The sequence below is a fragment of the Dipodomys spectabilis genome, unplaced genomic scaffold, assembly GCF_019054845.1.
Source record: "Dipodomys spectabilis isolate Male_0828 unplaced genomic scaffold, ASM1905484v1 ptg000006l, whole genome shotgun sequence".
NCBI classification, from domain to species: Eukaryota; Metazoa; Chordata; class Mammalia; order Rodentia; family Heteromyidae; genus Dipodomys; species Dipodomys spectabilis.
The window spans coordinates 12,368,715-12,394,333 of record NW_024870683.1 but is presented as its reverse complement, the minus strand read 5'-3'; the positions used below and the strand labels follow the sequence as shown (position 1 = coordinate 12,394,333).

At 38.7% G+C, this 25,619-nt stretch overlaps 1 protein-coding gene across 1 annotated transcript in view; it reads right to left on the bottom strand.

The window, feature by feature from the left end:
* Tmeff1 (transmembrane protein with EGF like and two follistatin like domains 1) overlaps positions 1-25,619 on the bottom strand; it is an 82,249-nt gene that overhangs the window by 27,631 nt on the left and 28,999 nt on the right. The window contains exons 3-5 of the mRNA XM_042698232.1: positions 21,634-21,763; positions 15,781-15,807; positions 12,379-12,475 (exon numbers count right to left, since the gene is read on the bottom strand). Coding sequence (XP_042554166.1) covers positions 12,379-12,475; positions 15,781-15,807; positions 21,634-21,763 — 254 coding nt within the window. The remainder of the gene's footprint in view (positions 1-12,378; positions 12,476-15,780; positions 15,808-21,633; positions 21,764-25,619) is intronic.

Sequence of the window (25,619 nt, the reverse complement as noted above, 5' to 3'; positions counted from 1 at the left end):
TAAAAAACATGGAATGAGCCAAGCCCAGGTGGATCACTCCTGTAATCCTAGCTACTCATGAGGCTGAGAGCTGAAGATCGCAGTTCAAAGCCATCCCGGGCAGGAAAAGTCTGTGAGACTCTTAATCTCCAATAAACCACTAGAAAACCAGAAGTGGCGCTGTGGCTCAAGTGGTAGGGCTCTCGCCTTGAGCTGAAGAGCTAAGGGGCAGTTCCCAAGCCCAGAGTTCAAGCCCCATAGCCAACAACAACATCAAAAAAAAAAAAATGGAATTATGTGACCAATCAAAAGTCATTAATCTAAGTCCTAGTCCCCAACTAATCACTAGATTTGTTCCAGAGTCTTCCTTGAAGTCTATCTTTACTGATCTGTTACACAGAGGTAGATATGACATGTCTACTTATTAAGTAATCAAGAAGATTAGTGTTCTAGCTACTTATCTACCTGTATAGATGCACTGAGAATAGAACATTGCACCAAAGAGAAGTTAGTTCAAGGCAATAATGTCTAGCTGGATGGATGGAGAGAGGGAAAGAGGGAGGTAGAGAGAGATTCTCCTGTTTCCTGAAACATGTTGGGCTAGGAAGCATTTTACTTTTTTCTTTCTTTCTTTTTTTTTTTTGGTGCTGGTACTAGGGCTTGAACTCAGGGCCTGCTGAGCTTTGTCAGTCAAGGCTAGCACAATACCACTTGAGCCACAGCTCCACTTCTGGCTTTTTTTTGGGGGGGAGGGTGGGTAAGTGATTATCTGGAGATAAGATTCTCAAGGGCTTTCTAACATGAGCTTGCTTCAAATTGATCTCAGCTAAGATTACAGACATGAGCCATTGGTGCCCAGTTAGGAACTTTTATTAACCTTCCTGCTGGGAAGAAAAAAACAAAACCTGGATTAATCATTTTAAAAAGCATTCTCCCACTGAGCATGATGGTACACACCTATCTATAAACCCAGAAATTGTAAGGAAGATAAACAAGATTTGGAGTTCAAGTCTAACATGGTTTATATAGCAAGTCTGAAACCACTCTGGTTTACGCTTGAGACCAGCCTGGTTTTACCAGGCTTCAAAACACCAAAACATAAAATTTTAAAAATAAAGTTAAAAATCCTTTTAAATGCATTCATTAATTGCTAAGAGAGCCAAGAATATTCAGAACAGAAGTTAAATGAAGACAGGTACAAAGAAAGGTCAACTGAGTACTCTCAAGCTGATTTTCACCTTGAAGGCACTGGCCAAACTGAGTAAATTCAATTATCAACATTTCTGGGTTGTAGTCCTCTGGGAACAGGAGACAAATAACACTGACACACCTTCAAAAAGTTGTAACTCTCAGTATGTGGGTTAACTGCAAATGATTTACCATATTCCAAAGGAATTATATGAATCAAAAGAAAGTAAGTATAAGAATACCCCAGCCATGGCATTGAAGACAGGGAAGAAGATCTCCTCAGAGTGTAAAACCACAGACCACAGAGCCAGCCCTCACAGGGGTAACTACAACTTAAAATACTATTTGATTGTTCAAAAAAAATCCTCAAATATAAAAGATCAAGGGCCTAGAAGGAGTCCTAGGAAAATAAAAGACCCACAGAGAATCTTCTAGAGAAACCCAACTGTACCTTAGGTCCCTTCTCCACAGATACAATTCTGAGAAAAAAAATACCACACTACCTACCTACCCAACCCTTCTCTCTCTCTCGTCTGCGCCCTTTTCTATCTTTCCCCTTCCTCCCTCTCTCTTTTCCCGGCTCTTCTTCTGTCTCTCTCCCTTACACATACACACAGAGATCCAAACAGACCATCCATGAATAAATAATGTATTACTAGAAGCAGTGGGAAGATGTAACAGCTGATGAGAAAGCTAAAGTACAGTCAGTGAACTGAAAGACTGGGGAAATTGCTCACACCAGAGCAAAGCCAGGAAACATAGATCATATACCTTGAGAGACATGGAGAATAGTCAAAAGGAATAAGAAAAATCCAGCGTTGCCTAGGAGTTAAGAGAATGAAACAGTCCAAGCAATTTCTCTTCAAATTTTCTAAAACTAATCTAAATTTCTATGAAACCCAACAAATTCCAAATAATTTTTTTTAAAAAACAGAACCCACTGCCAGGCGCTGGTGGTTCATGCCTGTAATCCTACATACTCAAGAGGTTGAGATCTGAGGATAGGGGCTCAAAGCTAGTCCAGGGAAAGTTCATGAAACCCTCCTTTCCAATTAAGAACCAAAATAGCCAGAAGCAGAGCAGTATCTCAAGTGACAGAGTGCTAGACCTGAGCAAAATTGCTAAGGGACCACACACACAAAATAAAAAGAACCCACACACTGAAATATGGTACTTGAATTTTTATAAGCAAAAAAAAAAAAGACTGGGCGGGGAAGGTGGCTCAGTGGCAGAGCGCTTGCCTTGCATGCCTGAGGCCCTGGGTTCGATTCCTCAGCACCACATAACCAAAAAGAAAAAAGCCAGAAGTGGCGCTGTGGCTCAAGTGGTAGAGGGCTAGCCTTGAGCTGAAGAGCTGAGGGACAGTGCCCAGGCCCAGAGTTCAGGCCCCATGACTGGACCCAAAAATAAAATTAAAAAATAAATAAATAAAAAGACTATCATTCTTACAGCCAGAAAGAAGAGAAAAATAACACTAAAAAGGCAAGAAGAAGGAAAAGTAAACTTCACAAGAAATGATAAAGATAAACTACTGCTACCTTGAAAACAGGGAACTAGTATCTGCAATGTGCTGATATAAACTAGAAATCTATATAGAAAGAAATCTTTTTTATGAATGAGGGGGGAAAATAATTCAGAAAAAAATTAAAACTTGCTTGGCACCAGTATCTCACAGCTATAATCCAGGTTATTCAGGGAGCTAAGATCTGAGGATTCTGGTTTGAAGCCAGTCTGAGACAAATACAAGGTACTCATATACCCAATAACCAGCAAAACTCCAGAAGTGTGACTCAAATCGTAGAACATGTGTCAAGAGTAAAAGAGTAAAAGCCAGAACATGAAGTCCTAAGTTCAAATCCCAGTACCAGTACACAATTTTTTAAAAATAGAAGTAAAAACAAGAGGGTTTTGGTCCTAGAGTGCTTAAATAAAATTCATTTTTAATATATTTTTTTATTGTAAAGATACTGTACAGACGGGGCTGGGAAGGTGGCTCAGTGGTAGAGTGCTTGCCTCGCATGCGTGAGGCCCTGGGTTTGATTCCTCAGCACCACATGAGCAGGAAAAGCCGAAAGTAGCACTGTGGCTCAGGTGGTAGAGTGCTAGCCTTGAGCTGAAGAGTTGAGGGCCGGCGTCCAGGCCCCAGAGTTCAAGCCCCAAAACCAACAACAACAAAAAAAGATACTGTACAGAGAGGGTTACAGTTACATGAGTAAGGTAAAGAGTACATTTCCTATGAGCATTGCTACCCCTCCTTTGTTTTCCCCTTACTGTTCCTTCCCTCCCCACCTCCCCACCTCCTTCCTGAAGTTGTAAAGTTCGTTTTCAACATAGTGTCTCATTGTTACAGTGAGTCAACCTGTATCCTTAAATGCAGTAGAAAAGTGATCCTATAAAGGAAGGTTTCAGGCATAAACACATATGCACAAAAGATGAAAAAAAAAGGTGAAATATGTAGGTAATATTACCAAAATACTGATCAGATAAGATGATAACCATATTGTGTTTAAAGTTTTTTAAATAAGCCGGGCGCTGGTGGCTCACACCTGTAATCCTAGCTACTCAGGAGGCTGAGATCTGAGGATCGAGGTTCAAAGCCAGCCCGGGCAGGAGAGACCGTGAGACTCTTATCTCCAATAAACCACCAGAAAACCGGAAGTGGCGCTGTAGCTCAAGTGGTAGAGCGCTTGCCTTGAGCTGAAGAGCTGAGGGACAGCGCCCAGGCCCAGAGTTCAAGCCCCACGACCGACAAAAAAAAATAAATAAATAAATAAAGTTTTTTAAATAAAATTAAAATGATAGCATATAAACTTAAAGGTGCTGAAATTACAATGCCTAAAGAGAAGGCAGTAATAAGCTTTAAGAGGAAATAAGTTGAGTGTATATGTTAAGAGTTCAAAGGTTACTAGTAAAAGAATAATCAGTAACTTTATAACTAGTGAGAAACACACACACACACACATACACACACAAAGCAAAGAGAAACAAAGAGAAGGCAAGAAAAAAAGTACAAAACAACAGAAAAAGTTAATGTATCAGTACTTAAAATATATTTAAGTAATAATAAAATAATTTCATATGCAGGGAAATGGATAAAACTAGAACAAATCATGTTAAATGAGGTAAGCCAAGCTCAGAGAGACAAATGGTGCATGTTCTCTCTGACATGCAGAAATAGATCTAAAAGACACTGGGATATGATCAATTCTAGAAACATACAATGAGAAAAAAGAGGATACTCTCAGGAGAGAAACAAAAAGGCGCAATGTCTACACGCCTCTTCATATTTACATAAAATAATACATCAAAAGGAACTCCAAGATTTTTAAGTTTTGTTTGATGACTATGTCTTTTCTTTATATATGATATATTCAAGAGTCTATCTTCAGGAGGGTGTGGGGGAGGGTACAGAACTTGAGGGGGAAAAGGGTAAAAAAGTACAGCAGTGAAGCTCACTGGACACAGATGATAGTGAACATGTAACTCATGGGTGGAGATGGGAGAGAAGTACTGGGAGAGTGAGGAACAGAAAACACTGTAAAGCCAAAGGAAATGCAATCATGATCTGATCATAGAATTATAATCCCTCTATGTATCACTTTTATATAGCAATAAAGTAAATTAATTTTTTAAATATTTATGTTTAAGTAGACGAAATTTTCTAGCTAAATGACAAAGACTGGCTGGATAAAATTACAAAACCTGTGTGCTGCTTTTATGACACATGTTAAGATATAATGAAATAAAAACGGAAAGTAAAAGCATAGTGAGATAGCTAGCATGCCTGACATAGTTATATTTAATATCAAAGATAAGACTACAGTGCAAGAAGGATAAAAAAGAAAATCCCTTCATAATAACAAAACATTTTGTTCACTGGGAAGATTTAATAATTCTCGAGATTTGAAGATGGACTCAAAAGTTATAAAGCAAAAGTTGATAAACTACAATGAAATACCTCTGGGTAACCCATGCATCAGGCAGATAAAATCATAGTAAAACTGAAAGCTCTGCAGGTAAAAAAAAAACTTGGTGTGAAAATTACTTAAAATAGGTCCCCCAGAAAAGGGTATGCAGAGGAGAAAAGATTAAACAAAGTTAGACATTTTGAAGACAGTGTTACAAGGTATATCCATTTGTTTACCCTGTTTTCCTATGTATCTGAAGACTCCTTAATTCTTGATGAACTCTTCAAAATAAAATCCTTTAGCTTTATTAAACACCTAAATATGAAAGATAAAGCCAGAAAGTCTTTGAAGACCATAAGAGACTGATAAATATGACTTGGAAATAAGTAATGTCTTATCAAAAGAATAAAAACTAAGCTACAAGAATGGCTATAATCAAGAAATCTAATAACAACAGATGCTGGAGGGGATGTGGCCAAAACCCTGCTGCATTGTTGGTGGGAGGGAAAACTTGTTCAACCACTTTGGAAAGCAATATGGAGGTTCCTCAAAAGACTCCACATAGAGCTCCCCTGTGACCCAGCAATCCCACTTTTGGGCCATTTACTCAAATGATCACAAACAAGGCCCTACTAAAGCTACCAGCACAGGTATGTTTATCACAACATTATTCACCATAGCTAAGATACAGAACCAACCCAGATGCCCCTCAGTACATGAATGGATCAAGAAAATGTGGTTTTACACACACACACAAATGGAATTCTATGCCTCCATCAGAAAGAATGACACCGCCCCATTTGTTAGGAAATGGAAAGACTTGGAAAAAATCATATTAAGTGAAGTAAGCCAGGCCCAAAGAAACATAGGTACCATGGTTTCCCTTATCTGCAATAACTAGTATATGTCTAGGACAAGCAGAAAAGGTCAAAAACTATGTTCATATGACCATATAAGATGATGCTAAGCAAAATGATCCCCAAGATAGGGACATAAGAGGTTTTATCTTTGTTGTTGTTGTTTTTAATGTACTTATAATGTACTGTGTGATTTTTTTTTTTGTTTCTTTTGTATGTTCTTCCCCATAGTATAACCCCTGTTTTCACTGTATTTGATTCCAGTGCCCTGAATCTTGTATATGCATTTTTCTAATTTGGGGAGGGGAAGGGAAATAACAAAATGCTGAAATACGAATACAGGTTGACCCATTATAACAATGAAATGTACAAGACACTATGTTGAAAATGAACTTTACAGCTTGGGAAGGGGGATGGAAGAAATTGGGGAGATGGTAAGGGAAGGGATGTTAGGGGGAAAACAAAGCAGGGAGTAACAATGCTCAATAGGAAATGTATTCATTACCTGACTCATGTAAGTACAGTATCTTAAAAAATATATTTTAAAAAAAGGAAAAAAACTAAGCTACAAACAAAAAGATAATTACAGCCAGCCAATAAGGCCAAAAAGAAGCATCCAGAATACATAAATATAAGTCAGTTTTTCAAGTGATGTGTAACCAATACAGAAGAGGGAAGAATATTTTTAATATTAAAATTAAATAGCATATATGGTCAGTATATGTGAAAAGGCATTCAATGTTTTAATTATCATGAAACTGAAAATTAAGACCACAAAAATACAGCATCCACACTTGGTAAAACTTTGAACAAAGACAGTATCAAGGATGAGAAGCAAATGCTGGTAAGAGAGCCTACTGGTACAACCACTTCAGAAAAGAGGCATTGCCATAAAAAGCTAGACTTGTACTTGCCTAACAATTTGGGTATTTGTATGGTCCTTAAAAATATCTCTTACATGTGTGCACCAAGAGCAGTGGTATGAGAACAGAAGACTAGAAACCGTACAAAAGTCTACCTAAAATACAAAAAGGCCTGCAAAAGAATGTGGTACCAACATTCAACATGTTAAATCCAACATGTAGTTAAAGTAAATTGACCAAACCTATGTGAAGCTACATAAAAGGTGAAGAAGCATGCAGAGTGTGATTTCATTCGAATAAAATTCAAAATCAGCTGGAAAACAAATGATACCATACTGTGGGAACTATCCTACAGGGTAAAACTGTAAGTGCATGACTAGACTATATCTCAGCTACTGGGGAGGCAGATGCAGGAAAATAGGTTTGAGGCCAGTCTAGGCAAAGTTAGCAAGACCTTCTCTCAAAACAAAACAGAACAAAAGGGCTGAGGATATGATTCAAATGGTAGACAACTTGCCTAGCAAGGAACATGTCCTGCATCCAGTCCTCAAAACCACAGGGCAAGGGGCTGGGAAGGTGGCTCAGTGATAGAGCATTTGCCTTGCATGCATGAGGCCCTGGGTTCGATTCCTCAATACCACATAAGCAGAGGGAAAAAAAAGCTGGCAGTGGTGCTGTGGCTCAAGTGGTAGAGCGCTAGCCTTGAGCTGAAGAGCTGAGGGATAGCGCCCAGGCCCAGAGTTCAGGCCCCACGACCGGACCCAAAAAAAACCACAGGGCAAAAGGGGATGCCTTACACAAAATGCAATGCATCATATGTGGATTTGGAAAGGGGACAAAGAGGATCCTCAAGCATTGGTAAATATTATAGCTTTGGTAGGAGGTATCTTAAAATAGTTCATGTGTTCCAAGCTTATTTCTCAATGCAGCTGTGTTGGGGCTGGGGGAAGACTTTGGAAAAGTGGGTGAATCATAAGGGCTCTGACTTTTGATGATGCATAATTTGATGGCACTACTGGAATGTGGTAAAAAAAAAAAAAAAAAAAACTAGGGAGGTAGGACTTAGAAGTACATTAGGGCTGTGCCCGCTTCTGTTTCTCTGCTTCCCAGACACTGTGAGGTGAGCAGCTCTACTCCACTTATGCCCTCTACATCATAATACTCTGCCTCACAGGCCCACAGCAATGGGGCCAAGTGACCATGGATTGAAACTGTTGAAACCATAGCCAAAGCAACACACACACACACACACACACACCAGTTACAGCAATGAACATTAGGTCTTGACTTGAGAGGTATGATTCACAAAAAGCTAGTTTCCACTTTGTTCACTGAACCAAACATGTAAGTTTTCATGTATGGCTGGCTATCTGATATATTTCATAAGTGAAATTTAAATTAACAGAAAATATTAAAATCATGACAATATTCACAGTTGTGTGCCAATGGCTCATGCCTGTAATCCTAGCCACTCATGAGGGTGGGATCTGAGGGCTGAGGTTCAAAGCCAGCCCAGGCAGAAAAATACATGGAATTCTTACCTCCAATAAACACAGAAACAAACAAAAAAGCCAGAAGTGGAGCTGTGGCTCAAAGTAGTAGAGCACTAAGTCTAAAGCAAAAGAAGCTCAGGGACAGCACCCAAGCCCTGAATTCAAGCCTCAGGTCTTGCAAAAACAAAAGCAAAAAAACTAACGAGAAAAACATACTGGTATAATAAAAAATTTAATTCCTGGGAAACAAGAGTTGGAAGAAGCAACAGTATCAATGTGGGCTAATCAGAGAACGTGGAGCTCAGATAAAAGACATAGCATGCCTAGTGTTCAATCCCTAGAAAAGGGCATACAGATGAATTGAGAGAATAACATCCAACTGTGTGAGCGAAAGTGTACACATTTAGTCCTATTCCTGTATTTAAATCGACAGTGAGAGAATTATAATGTTGAAAAGGACTTGACAAAACCATCTATTCCCAATCTTATATCCAGTTCAGGATTCCTCTGAGTGCTATTTATGACTCCATAGCCCCTTCTAGAGCATTTGCTTAGCTGGACAGCATGCCCACCCACCAAGGCAGCACATTTCATGGTTGACTAAGCTCCTTCCCAGGAGGGAGACCAGAAACTGCATCTCAGTAAATTCTACCTGTTGATTCTCATTCTTGGCTTCCTCTTATGGCATGAATATGAAATGACCCAATAGGTTCATGTGTTGAATGTGTTTGGTTGTCAACAGGTGGAAAGCATTACTATTTGGGGAGGTAGACAGGGGCATGCCTCCTTAAAGATTCTGTCTGGTCTCTAGTCCTTTCTTTCTTTCTGCTTCCTATCCTCTATGAGGTAAACAGCATCCTCTTCTACATGTTCCTTACTACCACCATGATGTTCTTCTTAAGTGCCTGGGGGGTCAAACCACCATGAAATGAAACCTTTGAAACAGTGAATCAGTTAAAAAAAAATCCACCCTTTTTTTTAAGTTGTTTTCTCAGTTATTTTGTTCATGTCTATGCAAAAGTAACTCACCTCTAAATCTAAATGAAATAGTGAAAAATATCTTCCAGGACTGCCCTCTAGATAATTATAATATTTCAGGTAAATATTCAATAATTCCTTATTTGTTGTAGTATCCAAACACCCCCCAAAACTACTCTGCTCACCCTCCAACTCCAATGGCATAGTTAAAGTTAAGAATGAAGTTAAGAATAAAACAAGTCTACGGTACAGAAAAAAATAATTAGATTAACTGTTTGGGATAGTATGAAACCCAGAGGATTGGCCTTCACTTTACTGGTACCACATCAAACATGAGGCTGAGGTTTTTAAATATACTCAATTCTGTTGGTATTATCTGCAAAACATGCAATGGGTATCCTCTGGAGGCCAGGATTAGAAGGCTACCTTTATCTCAATCCAATTTTAGAATACTTCAGCATGCTGAAACTTTTTAGGCTGTACTTCTTCCATTTCATATATCTCCTAGAAAGATAATTTTGACAAGAATACCATATACTTTTGCCAAATCATCGATAAAATCACCACACAGAACAGAAGAAGAAAGAATTTTTAAAAACCTAACTTCAATGCTTATAGAAAATTTAATTCACTATTGAATGCTTTTTAAGAACAGTCATTTACCAGCCAGAATGATACCTACCTTCTGGCCTGATGAATCACGTACATAAAACCTAATTGGTGTGTATGTTGCTTAGATTCCAAAATACTTTAATATAGGAATCTTATTATATGACCAAAAGAAAATGAGGTTAGCTTTAGTTAATTTGTTTTGGGAAGGCCATGCTATTACTAGAAATCTTAGCATGTGCTGCTCAGAAACAAAGTTTAAAAGAAACTCAATGCAAAAAAGGTCACTGAAGCTCAGAGACCATGACTTGTCCATTACCAAAGTTAATAATGATGCTTTTTGTATTAAATGTCCAAAGACCTTTCCCATTCCTGAAACAAAAACTAAGGTATTGAATTAATTGTGAAACCTCTGTAATCACAATTTACCAAATAAAAGGCTGGCTCTTTTTCCCCTGCTTTCCCCTTAACAGAATCGGAGTAGAAAAGAGAATCAAATAATAATGACTTTCTTTTACAAATTGTATTAAGCCTTACAATATGATACAAAAATCTCCATAAAAACCATCGTAATTTTGCACCTAGAAATGGGTACCCTAAAATTCAATCTGTTTTTTTTTAACTAAGGAACAGTATTTCAGATTCTGTATGCAAGGATATTGATAATACACTTAATGGCTTCAATATTGAAATAAAATGTTGCACTTTTAACACAAACAATAAGAGTTAGATCTGTACACTGCTGTATTTTTCAAGGGCCATATTCATTTCCACAGAAAATATTGTTTTTTAATAAATCAAATAAGGTTTGAAAAATAAATTTCAAATTATTACACTGGACATCAAATCAAAATGTGTGTTTGTCTTAAAGGAGTAATAATTGAAACATCTGGGGCTGGGTGCTAGTGGTTCACGCCTATAATACTAGCTATTTAAGAGGTGACATGGGAAAATCATGGCTTAAAACCAGCCTGGGCAGGAAAGTCCATGAGACTATTATCTTCAATTAATGATCAAAAAGCCAGAACTGCAGCTACCCTTCAGCAAAAAGGTTCAGAGACAGCTCCTAGTCCTTGAGTTCAAGTCCCAGGAAAAAGCAATGGGAAGCTAGGTGCTGGTGACTCATGTTTGTAGAGTACCAGCTGTGAGTGAAAAAAGCCAAGTGAGAGCAAGGCCCTCAGTTCAAACTCCAGGACTAGCAAAACAGATCCATCAAAAAATAATAAATAGGCAAAATTAGGATAGCAGTAAAATAAGAAATGGTGGCTAATGGGAGAGAAAATCGCAGAACTGTTTCAGTACCAAAAAAGGGTAAGCTACAAAGTACTGTCCCCAGTCTAGTAAGGTTTACAATTGGTATTGTTCTGAAAAACAAAAGCCGAACTCTGACCCAGAGACTTTCACATTTCTTGCATTGCAAGCTCTGTCTAAGAGTCACACTTACAGTCCTTTCACTCCCTGGTGACGTTGAAACTCAGTACTGGAAATACAGGAGTATTCTAGTTTGCACAACAGGAAGTAGGCGCACAGGTATTCCTTAAATTAAATGTAGATGCTTTAAAACCTTTCCATACATCCGTTTTACAATAAAAATGTCTTAATAGGAGCGAGGCATCAGTGGCTCATATTTGTAATCCTAGTTACTCAGAAGGCTGGGACCTAGAGGATCAGAGTTCAAAAGCGGCCCATGCAGAAAAGTCCACTACACTCCATCTTCTATTAACCAGCATAAAGCTGGGCTGGAGGCATAGGATAAGTGGTCGAGTGCCAGTCACGAGTAAAAAAGCCAAGAAAGAGCACAAGCTCCAGTACCAGGATAGAAGTAAGAATTTTTTAAAGAGGATACAGAATTGTGATGCCATTTTTTAAGAAAAGAATACATGTGCACATTTGCTTGCAAATGCATAAAGTATCCCCTGGGAGATTAAACGAGATATAGAACCCAGTGATGGCTTCTTGACAACTGACTAACGGGGAAGACACCTTTCACCACAGTGCTTTTACATACATAAGTAAATAAATTAATAAATGAAAATCACTCGTATGTTTTAGCTTTACGATTTTAGTAAATCACGACTCCAGTCCTTTAGAACAGTGTTACGCCTCATAGTGCTGCTGACACAATCAAGAGAAGATTTGCAAAAGGCCTTTTGGAATACCTCTGGTATTATGCACATCCGAAAAGTTTCATTAGCACTCTGAATAAATCCATCCTTCCTCTTCTTCTTACTCTACACAGAAAATGCCATGTTTTTTCAATGTGGTTTAGTTAGCAGTTTTAGGAGAACATTGGCTTAAACTAACTCATGTGAAAATTAACATTCTAAAATACTGCAACAATCTCAGGAAAACATTCAACTAGACTAGCAATAACATTTTAAACTACAGAAAAGCACACCCAAAATACACAAAAGCAAGAAGACGAAACCTTCCTATGATCCAGTTGTGAAGAAGGAAGGTCTCACCTCCAGCCGTGTCCCATCCCTTTCTCTCCACAACTCACCCAACGTTTTCTGCATCCTCATCACACTCCGCTTTGTATTTGCAAGGTCCACACTTGGAATGTTTCCTGTGAGCTTCTGCCCCTGACCCTTCCTCCTCTGTGCAAAAAAGAAAAAGGAAAGTTTCAACCAAAAGTTGGGATCCTTTCTGTATCATGTTTTCAGGAGCCATTATCCTATTTGACAGAAAATGTGTCTAAACTTTAAAAAAAAGTCACTCCCCAATCTAATCTATGACTGAATCCAAAACTCTTGCCAAATACTGTGGGATATATTCTGTGGCATGAGCATTTTTAGCCAAACAATCCCATAAACAATATGCCCAGGAACAATGTAATAAGTTTGACAACCAATGGATCTTTAAAAAGAATTACACCATTGGCTAAATACGAGAGGAAAATTCCTGAGCAGTAAATCAATTCCTGTGACTGTCCTCCTCCTGAAATTAGTGTGGACACCGTTGATTAGCACAGACAGGTGACCGGACGCTTTTTCCCTCACATCAGTTTCATATCTGCCTTCCTAACAATATGTAAATGAATTCCACTGCTTAAGTGTATGTATGTGTGTCCAAATGTTAACAAGGACAAAGTCCTTGACTTTTCCCTTTCTCTGCCTGCCCATTTAGCACACCCTATATACTTGATGCAGAATCGTGTAGGTCTCCTATTATCTAACAACAAAAAGCAAATACACTAGCGCCCCCAACTGGGCTGACATCCCACCCTGATAAAGTTCCTAAAGGTGTGGTCTCAAAAAAAGTGGATCCTATCTTGAAAATTTCAGATTTAGGCAGGGAAGTCAGTAGTTCTGGGGTCAATTTAAAGATCTCAACTTACTCAAGAGATTTCCCAATGTGATTTGGGAGAGAATACTATTCTGGGAGGGTATTAAAAGGAGCTCAAGGGAAAGTATACATACACACACACACACACACACACACACAACACTTCTGATCTCCCAATTTTTGGAGGGAGATGTCTACCTGCACTGTAAGTAGAAATATTCTCCAAACTCTCATGAACATCCCCCAAACAGACTCCAGAAATAATCACCCTAGGTAATTCTGAGACCTCAGAAACATAATAAAATCCAGAATAATTGAGCAAACTACCCAGCCTATCAAACTCACACTCCTAAAAAACTGGCAGACCTACATCCTCAGGACAAGACTTCCAGTATTGGATTATTGTTGCTACTGCTGTTGTTGTTAGCAGCAGCAGCAGCAATAATAACAAATCTTGACATCAACTGAGTTTCCTAACTGAATATATGATCACCAGGGCTAGACCACATTATCTCTTCATTCTTTCTGGCTCTAAGACCTAAAATTCAGGAGCTTATTATTTATGCATAATTATAAAGCTTCCTCTTGAACATGCCCATTTCAATAGAATTCTATTGTTCAACAGCTTTATGCATTTTCTTTTTAAGCTAAAACTGACACCCTCTGAACTTCCTCTCTCATGATTGCCCATTATAGATGACTTTCACAATCCCTCCTAACTCTGAAGCTTTAGGATACTATGACACACAGAAGAATAAAGGGCAACCTGGAATAAAAGTTTCACACAGTAAGTGTGAAAGATCTTAACTCAGGTTTGCATCTAGAGTGATTTTCCCTAGTGTGAGTGTTTTTAATTTTATCCTCAAGGTACCTCAAACATGATTTTGCATGTAGATACTAAGATATAGCTTGGCTGGATTCTGAAATAGGTTAATCATCCTTAATTCTCATCGTTTAACTCTATTACATACTATTACCAAATACTGTTTAAACACCAGAAAAAAAGTTTACATACTTGTATACATTCTGAAATTTTTTTTAAAAACTGGAAATTTCTGAAGGCTGAAAGTTCACCAGAGCTGTTTTGCAAGTTTCTTTTACTGTGCATAGCTTACTCTGGAGATTCTTGAGCCTGTTCCTTTGAAAACCCCATATAATAGATGAGGACCAGTGGCATATACCTATAATTCTAGCTTCTCTGGAGACTGAGATCTGGAGGATGGATTACAGTTCAAGGCCCACTTGGGGGAAAAAAGCTCACTAAACTCGACCTCCAAATAACCATCAAAATGCCAGACTGTAGACCTGGCTCAAGTGGTAGAGTGCCAGCACAGCAAGCAGGAAACCCCGAGTTCAAACCCTAGTACTGTGCATGCCTCCACTTAAAAAAAAAAATCTCTTACAACAAAGTTTAGAAGTGAACTGGGAAGATGGCTCACTGGTAGGTAGAGCGCTTGCCTTGTATGCATGAGGCCCTGGGTTTGATTCCTCAGCACCACATAGCAGAAAAAATTGGGTGTGGCGCTGTGGCTCAAGTGGTAGAATGATAGCCTTGAGCTGAATAGCTCAGGAACAGCACCCAGGCCCAGAGTTCAGGCCCTATGAACAACAACAACAAAAAAAAAAGGAAGTGGTGCTGTGGCTCAAATGGTAGAGTGCTAGTCTTGAGCTGAAGAGCTGAGGGACAGGGCCCAGGTCCAGAGTTCAAGCCCCATGACTGACCAAAAAAAAAAAAGTTTGGAAGCAAGGAGTAGAAGAGTCACACATCCTCTGGCCTAACCTAAGATCACCTTTGTGGATGATCCAAAGGGAAAGTCAATTGTACAACCTCAATTTAACAGGAATTACAGCATTTTCCTTGTAGTTTGAGTGCAAGCCTTCAGTAAAAAAAATATATGAAACAGGGGCTGGGAAGTTGGCTCGGTGGTAGAGCGCTTGCCTTGCATGCCTGAGGCCCTGGGTTCGATTCATCAGCCCCACATAAGCAAAAAGAAAAAGCCGGAAGTGGCGCTGTGGCTCAAGTGGTAGGGCACGCACTAGCCTTGAGCTGAAAAGCTGAGGGACAGTGCTCAGGCCCAGAGTTCAGGCCCCACAACCGGACCAAAAAAAAAAAAATATATATATATATATATGAAACAAAGAATGTCCAATGCTAAAGAGAGTCAGGTTAGGGATGAGGATTACAACTGATGGCCAAATGGCATATGATTTCTTTCTGGGGTGATAAAATGTCCTAAAATTGTATCCTAAAAGTCAGTACTTTTTCAGTGGATGAATCTTGTTATGTGAATTACATCTCAAAGCTGTTGAAAAGAAATAGGAAAGAAAACAATTGTCTTTAAAGAAATCAAAACTGCCATGTGCCTATATTCCTATCCTCAGATTTGAGGATAAAAGTTTGGAACTAACCCACACAGGAACATCCATAAGACCTTTATCTCTAATTAACTACCAGAAAACAAGATATGGGTATGGCTTGAGTAGTAGAGCACCAGCCTTGAGCAGAAAAGCTAAGGGACAGAGGCCAAGCCCAGAGTTCAAGCCCAAGTTCTGGCACACACACACACACACACACACACACACACACACACACACACACACACGATTTAAAACTTACCTCCTTCTCCAGATCCAGAGCCATTATCTGAGAAGAAAAACAATGCATATAAACATCTTTCCTAGAAACTTCTTCTGTTCATATAGTAACATTTTTTTATCCAAAACTCATTATCATAGCTTGTTTTTTTTTTTTGGTCAGTTGTGGGGCTTGAATTGAGGGGCCTGAGCATTGTTCGTGAGCTATTTTGCTCAAGGCTAGCACTTTAAGCCACAGCACCACTTTCTGTTTACTGGTAGTCAATTGGAGATAAAAATCTCTAGGACTTTGCTGCCCACATTGTCTTTGAACCTTGATCCTTAGATCTTAGCCTCCAGATTGGCTAGGATTACAGGCATGAGCCACTAGTACCCAGCTTCATAGTTCTGTTTTAAAAGCTAACAGTTTGTTTTTATATATCTTTTCAATGCCTTTCTCAAAATACAAATGGCTTACATACATAATCATTTATGTCTATGTATGTATGAAACACATTCAGGAAAGACTAGCTATCTTTCACAGAATACAAACCAATATTGTACTGAGCTAAATATAATTAATTTAAACTCACTCATCTAAAAGGTAAAAGATTTTTTTTTAATTTTGTTAAGCTTTAGAGGCTTGTTGAATAAGCTGCTTTTATTAGAAAAGCAGGAGAAAAGCTTTTGAGTCTTGCTCCAAAATTATTCTTAATGAAATCTGTGGACAAAGACAAAAAGCCAAACAATAATATGAGGAAAAAAAGTCCCAAGGTTGAGGAAGGAAAGAACCTCAAGATTGAGGTTTTCATATTACTGATGAAAATAATTTCCTTCAGGAAATCTAATCAGCACTCTCAAAAAGAAGCCAGTCTAAAATGTAATTAACCCTGGGTCTTGCACATGATAGGCAAGTGCTCTACCTCTGAGCCATATTCTTAGCCTTAAAATTTAATTTTAGAGTGCTAAAAGGACCAAAATACAGCACACAACTCTTGAAAAGAGGATAATACTGTGTGTGGTGTCATCAGCATGAACTATTTTAAAAACTAAAACAAAAAACAGAGCTGGCAGGTCAGGATTCTCACACTTCTGCCTGCATTTTGGAGGGAAGATCTCTGAAAAGCTGGGCACCAGTGGTTCATGCCTGTAATCCTAGCTACTTTTGAGCCTAAGATATGTAGATTCTGGTTCAAAGCCAACCCATGTAGAAAAGTCCATGAGACTCTCATCTCCAACTAGCCAGCAAAGAGCCAGAATAGAGGTGTGGTTCAAGTGGTAAAGCACCAGCCTTGAGCAAAAATAAGACAAGCAAAAGGTCAAGCCCCAGTACTGGTAACAAATACATACATACACATATATGTGTATATGTATATATATATATATGTATGTGTGTGTGTGTGTATATATGTATATATATATTTATATGTGAGAATATATATATTATATATATGGAGTAGAAGACAATGCTCAGATAAGATTGTCCTCTTCCCTTTAATCTCCTTCAGATAATAATCAAATAATTCCCAGATAGGTTAGAAAAATGTAGTGTATGTAGTACCAACTGTGTAATCTTAAGTTTTCAATTATACTCCATTTTTATTTCATCAAGTTTTAAATGATATGAAGAATAAAAAACACAGTAGAAAAAAATATATATATGAAAGAGGAACAGCTGGGCACTGGTGACTTTCAACTATAATCCTAGCTATTTACAAGGCTGAGCTATGAGGACCGCAGTTCAAAGCTAGCTAGGGCAGGAAAGTCCATGAGATTCTCATCTCCAATTAACCACCAGAAATCCAGAAGTGAAACTGTGGCTCCAAGTGGTAAAGTACTAGCCCTGAATAAAAGAGCTCAGGGGCCCAGCACCAGTGGCTCACACCTGTACTCCTAGCTATTCAGGAGGCTGAGATCTGAGGAACGCAGTTCAAAGCCAGCAGGGCAGGAAAGTCCATGAGATTCTTATTTCCAATAAACCACTAGAAAAGCAGAAGTGGCACTGTGGCTCAACAGGTACAGCACTAGCCTTGAGCTGAAGAGCTGAACAGCAGTGCACAAACCCAGAATTCAAGCCCCATAACTGACAAAAAAGAAAAAGAAAAAGAGCTCAGGGACTACAAGTAGGCCCTGATTTCAAACCCCACAATGAACAAAAAAAAAAAAAAGAGAGAGAGAGAAACTGAAAACAGGAACTCAATTTTAAATTGTTTTATGGCCAAACATTTCTTAGGAAAACATCCCAGCTTTCTCTCTTCTGTTACATATACATTGATTAGGTATAAATGCCAGGCCCCACGATAATGCTAGAAATAATATAACAAGTAAGACCCATTCTTAGTGCATCAAACACTTATTCCCAATCCTTTTTGTTAATCCATGTGTAACTTTAATATTTTTTAAACTCACACCTTCCTTGATCATTTAGAATCCTAAACAAATTACTGTGACTATTTCAACAATGTGGTTCTTGTAGATTACATTTGTTCACTGTACAAACCTTCCCCATCCCACATAGCTCCATTCCAGCACTGAGATTTTTATATTTCCCTAGGCAGGACACTCTGCTTGCACTTGAGAAACAGAACTGGCTAGAGGTAGATATGTCAGATAAGTGAAATATAGTATATTATAGGCATAGACACATATATCAGGTATGAACAAACTGCCTGAAAACTTCACAGATTTTAGAGAGAGAAAAAGGCTTAAGCCCAATGCTAAAAGCCTAAGAAAAATGTTTTCCAGTTAAGTAAAAGAGAGTAATACTTCTAGCTCACGGAATAGGAGCCATAAAAGACTAAATTACATAAAAACACTGGGCTCAGTCAGCAAATAACAAGATCAATACATCCACTTCATAGCTTTGTGCTTTCAATCTTAACAAGCCGAGGAGATGATTGATGTCCATTTAAAGATTTCAGGAGTAGGGGCTCAGAAACTTACCCAAGGTCATAAGATAAATAAGAGTTAAGATAACTTTAAAGACAGGTGTCCCGGTTTTAGTAGAGTGGCCTTTCTAATCTACTACTCTGCCTCCTGATGCTTAACATTTACTGTCCATCAAAATACTTGATGTTTTAAATATATGCATTTCATAAATGATGAAAAATTAACCTGGAATAAAAACTTCATATTCCTCCTTTAGTTTCTAGATCCAGGCTGTGAAATACAAGTTTAGAGAGGTATAAAAGAACCACATCAAATGAGATAGCCTACTGATTATCTATTAAGAACATAAGTGCCTAAGCAACTAATCATCAGTGTATAATAAAAGGAAAACGACCTTGCCCAAAGGGAAGTCTGGCCTTTTCCATAGGCTTCTAGAAGGTAATCTATATCATCCCTGATCTCTGTTAGGAATGGGTAATACATCAGTACTTAGGATGAAGATAGTCACAATAGTTTTGGGTGGGAACTAGCCATACTAAGAAAGCTCACCCAAGTGATATAGAACAGGGCTTTGGGTCACATGATACCAGCAGATTTAAAGTCTAAGATAAACCACATGAGCAATCAATCCATCAATCATATTTATGGAATGCAACCACAATAAAAACTCTGAGCACTGAGGCTCACACACACTTACTGGTTGGCAATACTGCATGGGGACTCCTCATAGGTTAGCTAGCAGGTCACATTCTCTAAGGAAAGGACAATCAGAGGTTCTAATGTTTGAACCCCTGCAGAAATCTGTTCTATATACTTATCTCTTCCTTTAGTTGCTTAACATGTATCATTTGATAATACTATATCATAACACTTGAGTATAATGGCTTTCGATGAGCTCTGTGACCTTAAAGAAAATTCCTGAATCTGAGGCCAGTTTGGAAAACTTCTTAAACTCTGTTGACATGAAAAGTGAGGACAGTCTGGAGATTCTGCCTTCTAACTCTGCATATGGCCTTAAAATCTTCACATTTAGTCAAAGGGAGAACTTTTATGCACTGTATCATAATTGAGGGGAAAAAAATGGAGATAATAGTCTCCGTCTCTACCACCAATTTCTGTACAACAGTTCTAGTGGCTCTCGCCTATAATTCTAGCTATTCAAGAGACTGAGATTTAAGGATCACAATTCAAAACCACACTAGGCAGGAAAGTCTATGGACTCTTAATTCAAATTAACCAACAGAAAAACAAATCCGAAGTGGAGCTATGACTCGAAGTGGTAGAGAGCTAGCCTTGAGCAAAACGAGCTCAGGGATAGCACCCAGGCCCGACAAAAATAATAATACCTCCAAACACAAACACAACTAAAAATCTAGCATTATCCAGGAGCTGATAGCTCCTGTTTAGGAGCCTCCTGTTTAGGAGGCTGAGATTTGAGTTGGCTTTGAGCCAACTCAGGCAAGAAAAACCATGAGACTCTTATCTCCAATAGAAAAATCACCAGAAAACTAGAAGTGACCCTGTGGCTCGAAGTGGTATAGAGCTATCTTTGAACAAAAAAAGCTCAGGGAGTATCTGAGTTCAAGCCCCATGATGAAGGGAGGAAAGAAAGAAAAGAAAGAAAGAAAGAAAGAAAGAAAGAAAGAAAGAAAGAAAGAAAGAAAGAAAGAAAGAAAGAAAGAAAGAAAGAGAGAGAGAGAGAGAGAGAGAGAGAGGGAGGGAGGGAGGGAGGGAGGGAGGGAGGGAGGGAGGGAGGAAGGGAAGGAAAGGAAGGAAAGGAAGGAAGGAAGGGAAGGAAGGAAAGGAAGGAAGGAAGGAAGGAAGGAAGGAAGCATTAACACTTCCCTAAATCAACTACCATTAATTCAGGAAAGAGAAACAAAATAAAGGAAGAAGATACAGACAGCTTATGACATAGTGGGATAGAAGAGACAAAAGAAGAATTTGAAAAGAAACACAAATACAGAGATTTTCCTCATCTTTCCAAAAAGAAAACAGAAAAGATGGGCATGGACACCAGGCCTCATGTCTCTTGACCTTCCTGCGGTCACCATGTTGTCCCTCTTTGGCTCTCCACTAGAGAGTTGATCTGATTTGTTGAGATTGTTTTCCTGCTCTTTCTTTACTACGCTTGTGGCTCAGTTTCCTAACAGTACTAAGTATAGTCAAGGCTGCAAATTTTGGGGGGACATACGTCCACACACCATCTCTGGCTTTCTAATAAGGACTCCTGATTTGACCTCTCAAAAACAAACAAACAAACAAAGTAAGACATGATGACCCATGTCATTCTCCATTCTAAATCTTTTTTTTATTTTTTTGGCAGTCCTGGGGCTTGAACTCAGGGCCTGGGCACTGTCCCTGAGCTTCTTTTACTCAAGGCTAGCACTCTACCACTTGAGCCACTTCTGACTTTTTCTGTTTATGTGGTACTGGGGAACTGAACCCAGGGCTTCATGCATGCTAGATAAGCACTCTACCACTAAGCCACATTCCCAGACCTAAATCTTTTTTGGGGGGTCAGTTATGGGACTTGAACTGTCCCTGAGCTTGTTCAAGACTAGTGCTCTACTACTTGGAGCCACAGCGCCACTTCTGGTTTTCTGATAGTTAATTGGAGATAGAGTCTCCTGGACTTCCCTGCCCAGGCTGGCTTTGAACTGTGATCCTCAAGATCTCAGCCTCCTGAGTAGCTAGGATTATAGACAAGAACTGCCAGCACCAGCTTCCATTCTAAATCTTATCTGTCTAAGGTTCAACCCACAGTACAAAAGACATACAGAGACCCCTACAGAAAAAGGGCATAAACAGTTAAGTATAAAACCAATCAAGGTTAAAAAGTGGCAATATGAAATATGCAATTCAAAAAAAAATCTAATCCCCTCAAACTATCGCCCATAATCTATGCAGTAATTTAGGGACTTTAGCTCTGGCTGGATGAAGCCTTCCTTTTAGAAAATATGGTAGAACCATTTCTACCATGTGTTTAGAAGTGCATGGTACACACCTGAGTAGCACGGTCCTCTAGCCACCACTGTTATCTCTTTCTGGTGCTTACAAGAAGCTCTTCTGAGAAAGCATTCATTTTGGTACGTGTCCCCGTTTGATCCACAGACAGGAATGTAATTTGTATGGCACTGCAAAAAAGAAATAAAAATAAACTCTCAGAACAAGGCATGAATATTAATAGTTTATTTCACATTCATGAAAGCAACACCATAGTATTATGACACTCTTCTACTACTGTTCTTTTATTTGGTTTTGAAAAAAAATGACTCTTGTTATTTCTTCGACCTTTTTCCATATTTATAATGAAAATAACTGCCAACTATCCATAAGAATGAGGCTGGAAATCCCTACACTATCTGCTTTATTTGCCTGCTATGAAAACTCATTGAGACAGTAAGGAAAATCTTGACAATGTTTGTAAAGAACACTACTTAGGTAATGTCATCTTACTACCATCAAAATTCATTTATTCAATACCTGTAGTAGTCCCAAAGTAAATGTTATGAGGCACAAAGAAATAAAAGAGAGCGTTGTTCTCTGAGATCTTATAATCTTGTTAGAATCCTAAAACTAGAAAACAAATTGTAAGCTAAAAACTGTTCCAAATCAATAGAATACACAGTAAGTACAATGTCTGAAGAGGAAAGCCTCTTCAGACAAAGTGGAATGGGAACTGAGCCTGAAGGATGAAGTGAAATATGACAAATAAAGAGAAAAGGTGATACGGGTTTGAGAAATGCCAGTGGACCTATGTACTTAAAAAACTTTAAACCAGCCAGGTGCCAGTGGCTCACACCTGTAATCCTAACTACTTGGGAGGCTGAGATCTGAGAATCGCTGTTCAAAGCCAGCCCAGGCAGGAAAGTCTGCCTGGAAGTGGTGCTGTGGTCCAAGTGGTAGAACACCAACCAGCCCGAAGCTGAATTGCTGAGACAGCCCCCAGGCCCAGAGTTCAACCCCCAAGACTGACAAAACAACAACAACAACAAAAAAAAAACTTTAAAAATTTCTACACATCAAGTCCAATGCTAGTGGCTCATGCCTGTAAGTCTAGCTACTTTAAAGCTGAGACAGAGAGAATTTCTATTCAAGGCCAGCCTAGGTTTAAAAAAAAGTTTTGTGAGCTATACGCTGGTGGCTCACACCTGTAATCCTAACTACTCAGGAGGCTGAGATCTGAGGATCATGGTTCAAAGCCAGTCCGAGCAGGAAAGTCTGTGAGACTCTTATCTCCAATACCACTAGAAAACCAGAAGTGTCGCTGTGGCTCAAGCGGTAGAGCACTCGCCTTGAGCTGAAGAGCGCAGGGACAGCACCCAGGCCCAGAGTTCAAGCCCCATAACCAACTGAAAAAAATAAATACATAAAGTTTGTGAGAATGCTTAATCAATAGTTGGGCAAGGCAATAAGTGTCTGTCATCCTAGCTATGGTTGGAAGTCTAAACAGGTGGGGCAGAGTCCAAACATATGCCTAGGCAGAAAGCAAGACTCTATCTCAAAACAAATAGTGCAAAAAAAAAAAGGACTGGAGATATGGTTCTGCAGTAAAGCACCTGCCTAGTAAGTGTGACCCCTAAAAATCAAACCCTAGAGTATCACCAAAGAAGAAAAATTACTACATTAGTATCATACCTGACTAAATTAAAATTTGGGAAATGCTATAATATGCTACAATATATTATCATTACTTAAAAAATGAAATACAAATTAATTTTTAAAAAGACCAAAAACAATGTATTTACAGAAAAATTACAAACAGTAATTTAATAGATAAAAATTATTGACCTTCATTAGCTTATCAGCGTTACGTACTAAAAATGAGGTGTTATTTTTAATTTTTAAAAAATGAGCTGTGCATGTTGGTACCTGTCTATAATCTTACCACTCTATAGAGCTGACAGGAGGGTTCAGTTCAGGGCCATCTTAGATGCCTAGCTTCTGAGGAGGCTGACATCTGAGGATCAAGGTTTAAAGACAGCCTGGACAGGCAAATCCACAACTCATCTCTAACTAACTAGCAAAAGCCTGGCAGCAGAGGCACACTTCAAGTAGTGGACAGCTAGCTGTGAACAAAAAGGCCAACCAAGAGCACAAAGTCCTGAATTCAAGCCCAGTACTGTCAGGAAAAAAAGGTATTTTTTTTAATTAGGTAGACATCTCAATATACTAGTTATGATACTCAAAGTTGGTTTAGCTTTTAAAGAACATTATTTAATAATATAGCTCAAGAGTCCTAAAATGTCATTTTTGATTCAGAATTACACATTTAAGAATATATCTGGAGCTAAGAGATGGTGGCTCACACCTGTATTCCTAACTACCCAGGAGGCTGAGACGTGGAGAATCACAGTTTGAAGCTAGCCAACTCCAATGAACCAGCCAAAAGCAGGCTGGAGGCATGGTTCAAATGGTATAGAACAAGATGAGTAAGCTTCAGGCTCCAGAATTTATCTGTTAGCTGAGTCTGATAGAGGGACTATTAGTCACTTATTAGATGGGTTTCAAGACACTTCATATACAACTTAGGAAAAGGACAGGTACACATGACAAATACAAGTGCCATGTAATTTCTGTGTTTCTCTCTGGCCATTTGTGTAGCAACTATGGCAAGACCATATACTAGTATATCCCTTATGTACCTTACCCTAAATAGCTTTCATTCTAACATCCACCATACCTATGGGTCATTCTTTTCATGTTCTTTCTTGTACATCTATCTTTTTTTGAGGGGGGGTGTTTTTGCTGGTCATGGGGCTTGAACTCTAGGCCTGGGCACTGTCCCTGAGCTCTTCAGCTCAAGGCTAGCACTCTACTAGGGCTCTACTTGAGCCATAGTGCCTTTCCAGCCTCTCCTGGTTATGTGGTGCTGAGGAATTGAACCCAGGACCTCATGCATGCGAGGCAAGCACTCTACTGCTGAGCCACCTTCCCAGCCCCATACTTCTATCTTTTTAATCCAACCATTCATTCTAGATACAAGTAGCTAACTACTGCATTGTCTTCTAGTGCCAAGCAATGACATTCTGAAATGTTTATAATAGAAATGCTTTTCTTTTATGTTAAAATTATGCATTATAATCATTAATTACATGTTTAGGTCCCATTATGAATTTCATTTAAGGATAATAAAAAATGGAATGTAAATTATTAGTCATTAAAAAAGAAGCATTAACAGTAGATTCAGGGGAGATCTCCCAAATAGTTAATTCCTTAGAAAGGCAAAATCAAAGTTCAGCAAAATGAAACAGGAAGCAGGCAGTCAAAAGGAATGGGGTAGGGGGTAGGGGGAGACAAATGAAGAGGGGGAAAAATGCAGTCAAGAATTCAACATGGATCCTACAAATTAAGAAGAATGAGGGAAGGAATGGGTTAGGGAAGGAAGGGGAGGGTTAGGTGAGAATGTTAAAAGGCGTAATATATGGTACTCATAAACTGCTTTGTCAAATGGCAACACCTTTGTACAACTACTTAAAGATTATAATAAAAGGAAAAATTAAAAATGTAATTAGAAGTATTAAGTTTGTCAGGACTGAAAATTCTAACACTCATCAAACAGTATCTATCTAATAAGCACAGGGCTGCAACTTTAAAAGTTGAAACTACTTAAATGTCATAACAACCACATAGCTTCATGCTTGAGTCCAAATCCTGGGACTACTATGATTATAGGGTAGCAGAAGCTCCAGTATCTCCATCTGTACAATTAGAACAGTCCCTACCTGATAGAGTTGTTATGAGGATTAAATAAGAGAAATTCACCTATAACATGTATATCTTGCCAGAGTACATTAAGATTACATATTAACTATTTTTGCTGTTGCTATTATCATTTCCAAATCTTAAATATTTGTCAAGGGTCATAGTCCCTAAATGGGAGAGCTGCCATTCCTCACCATTCCACACACTCAAGTCATTCAGCAATCTTGCCCTATGTCACTTGGTGAAAGCAAGCAGGACACTTAATACCCCTGAATTCAACCTCAG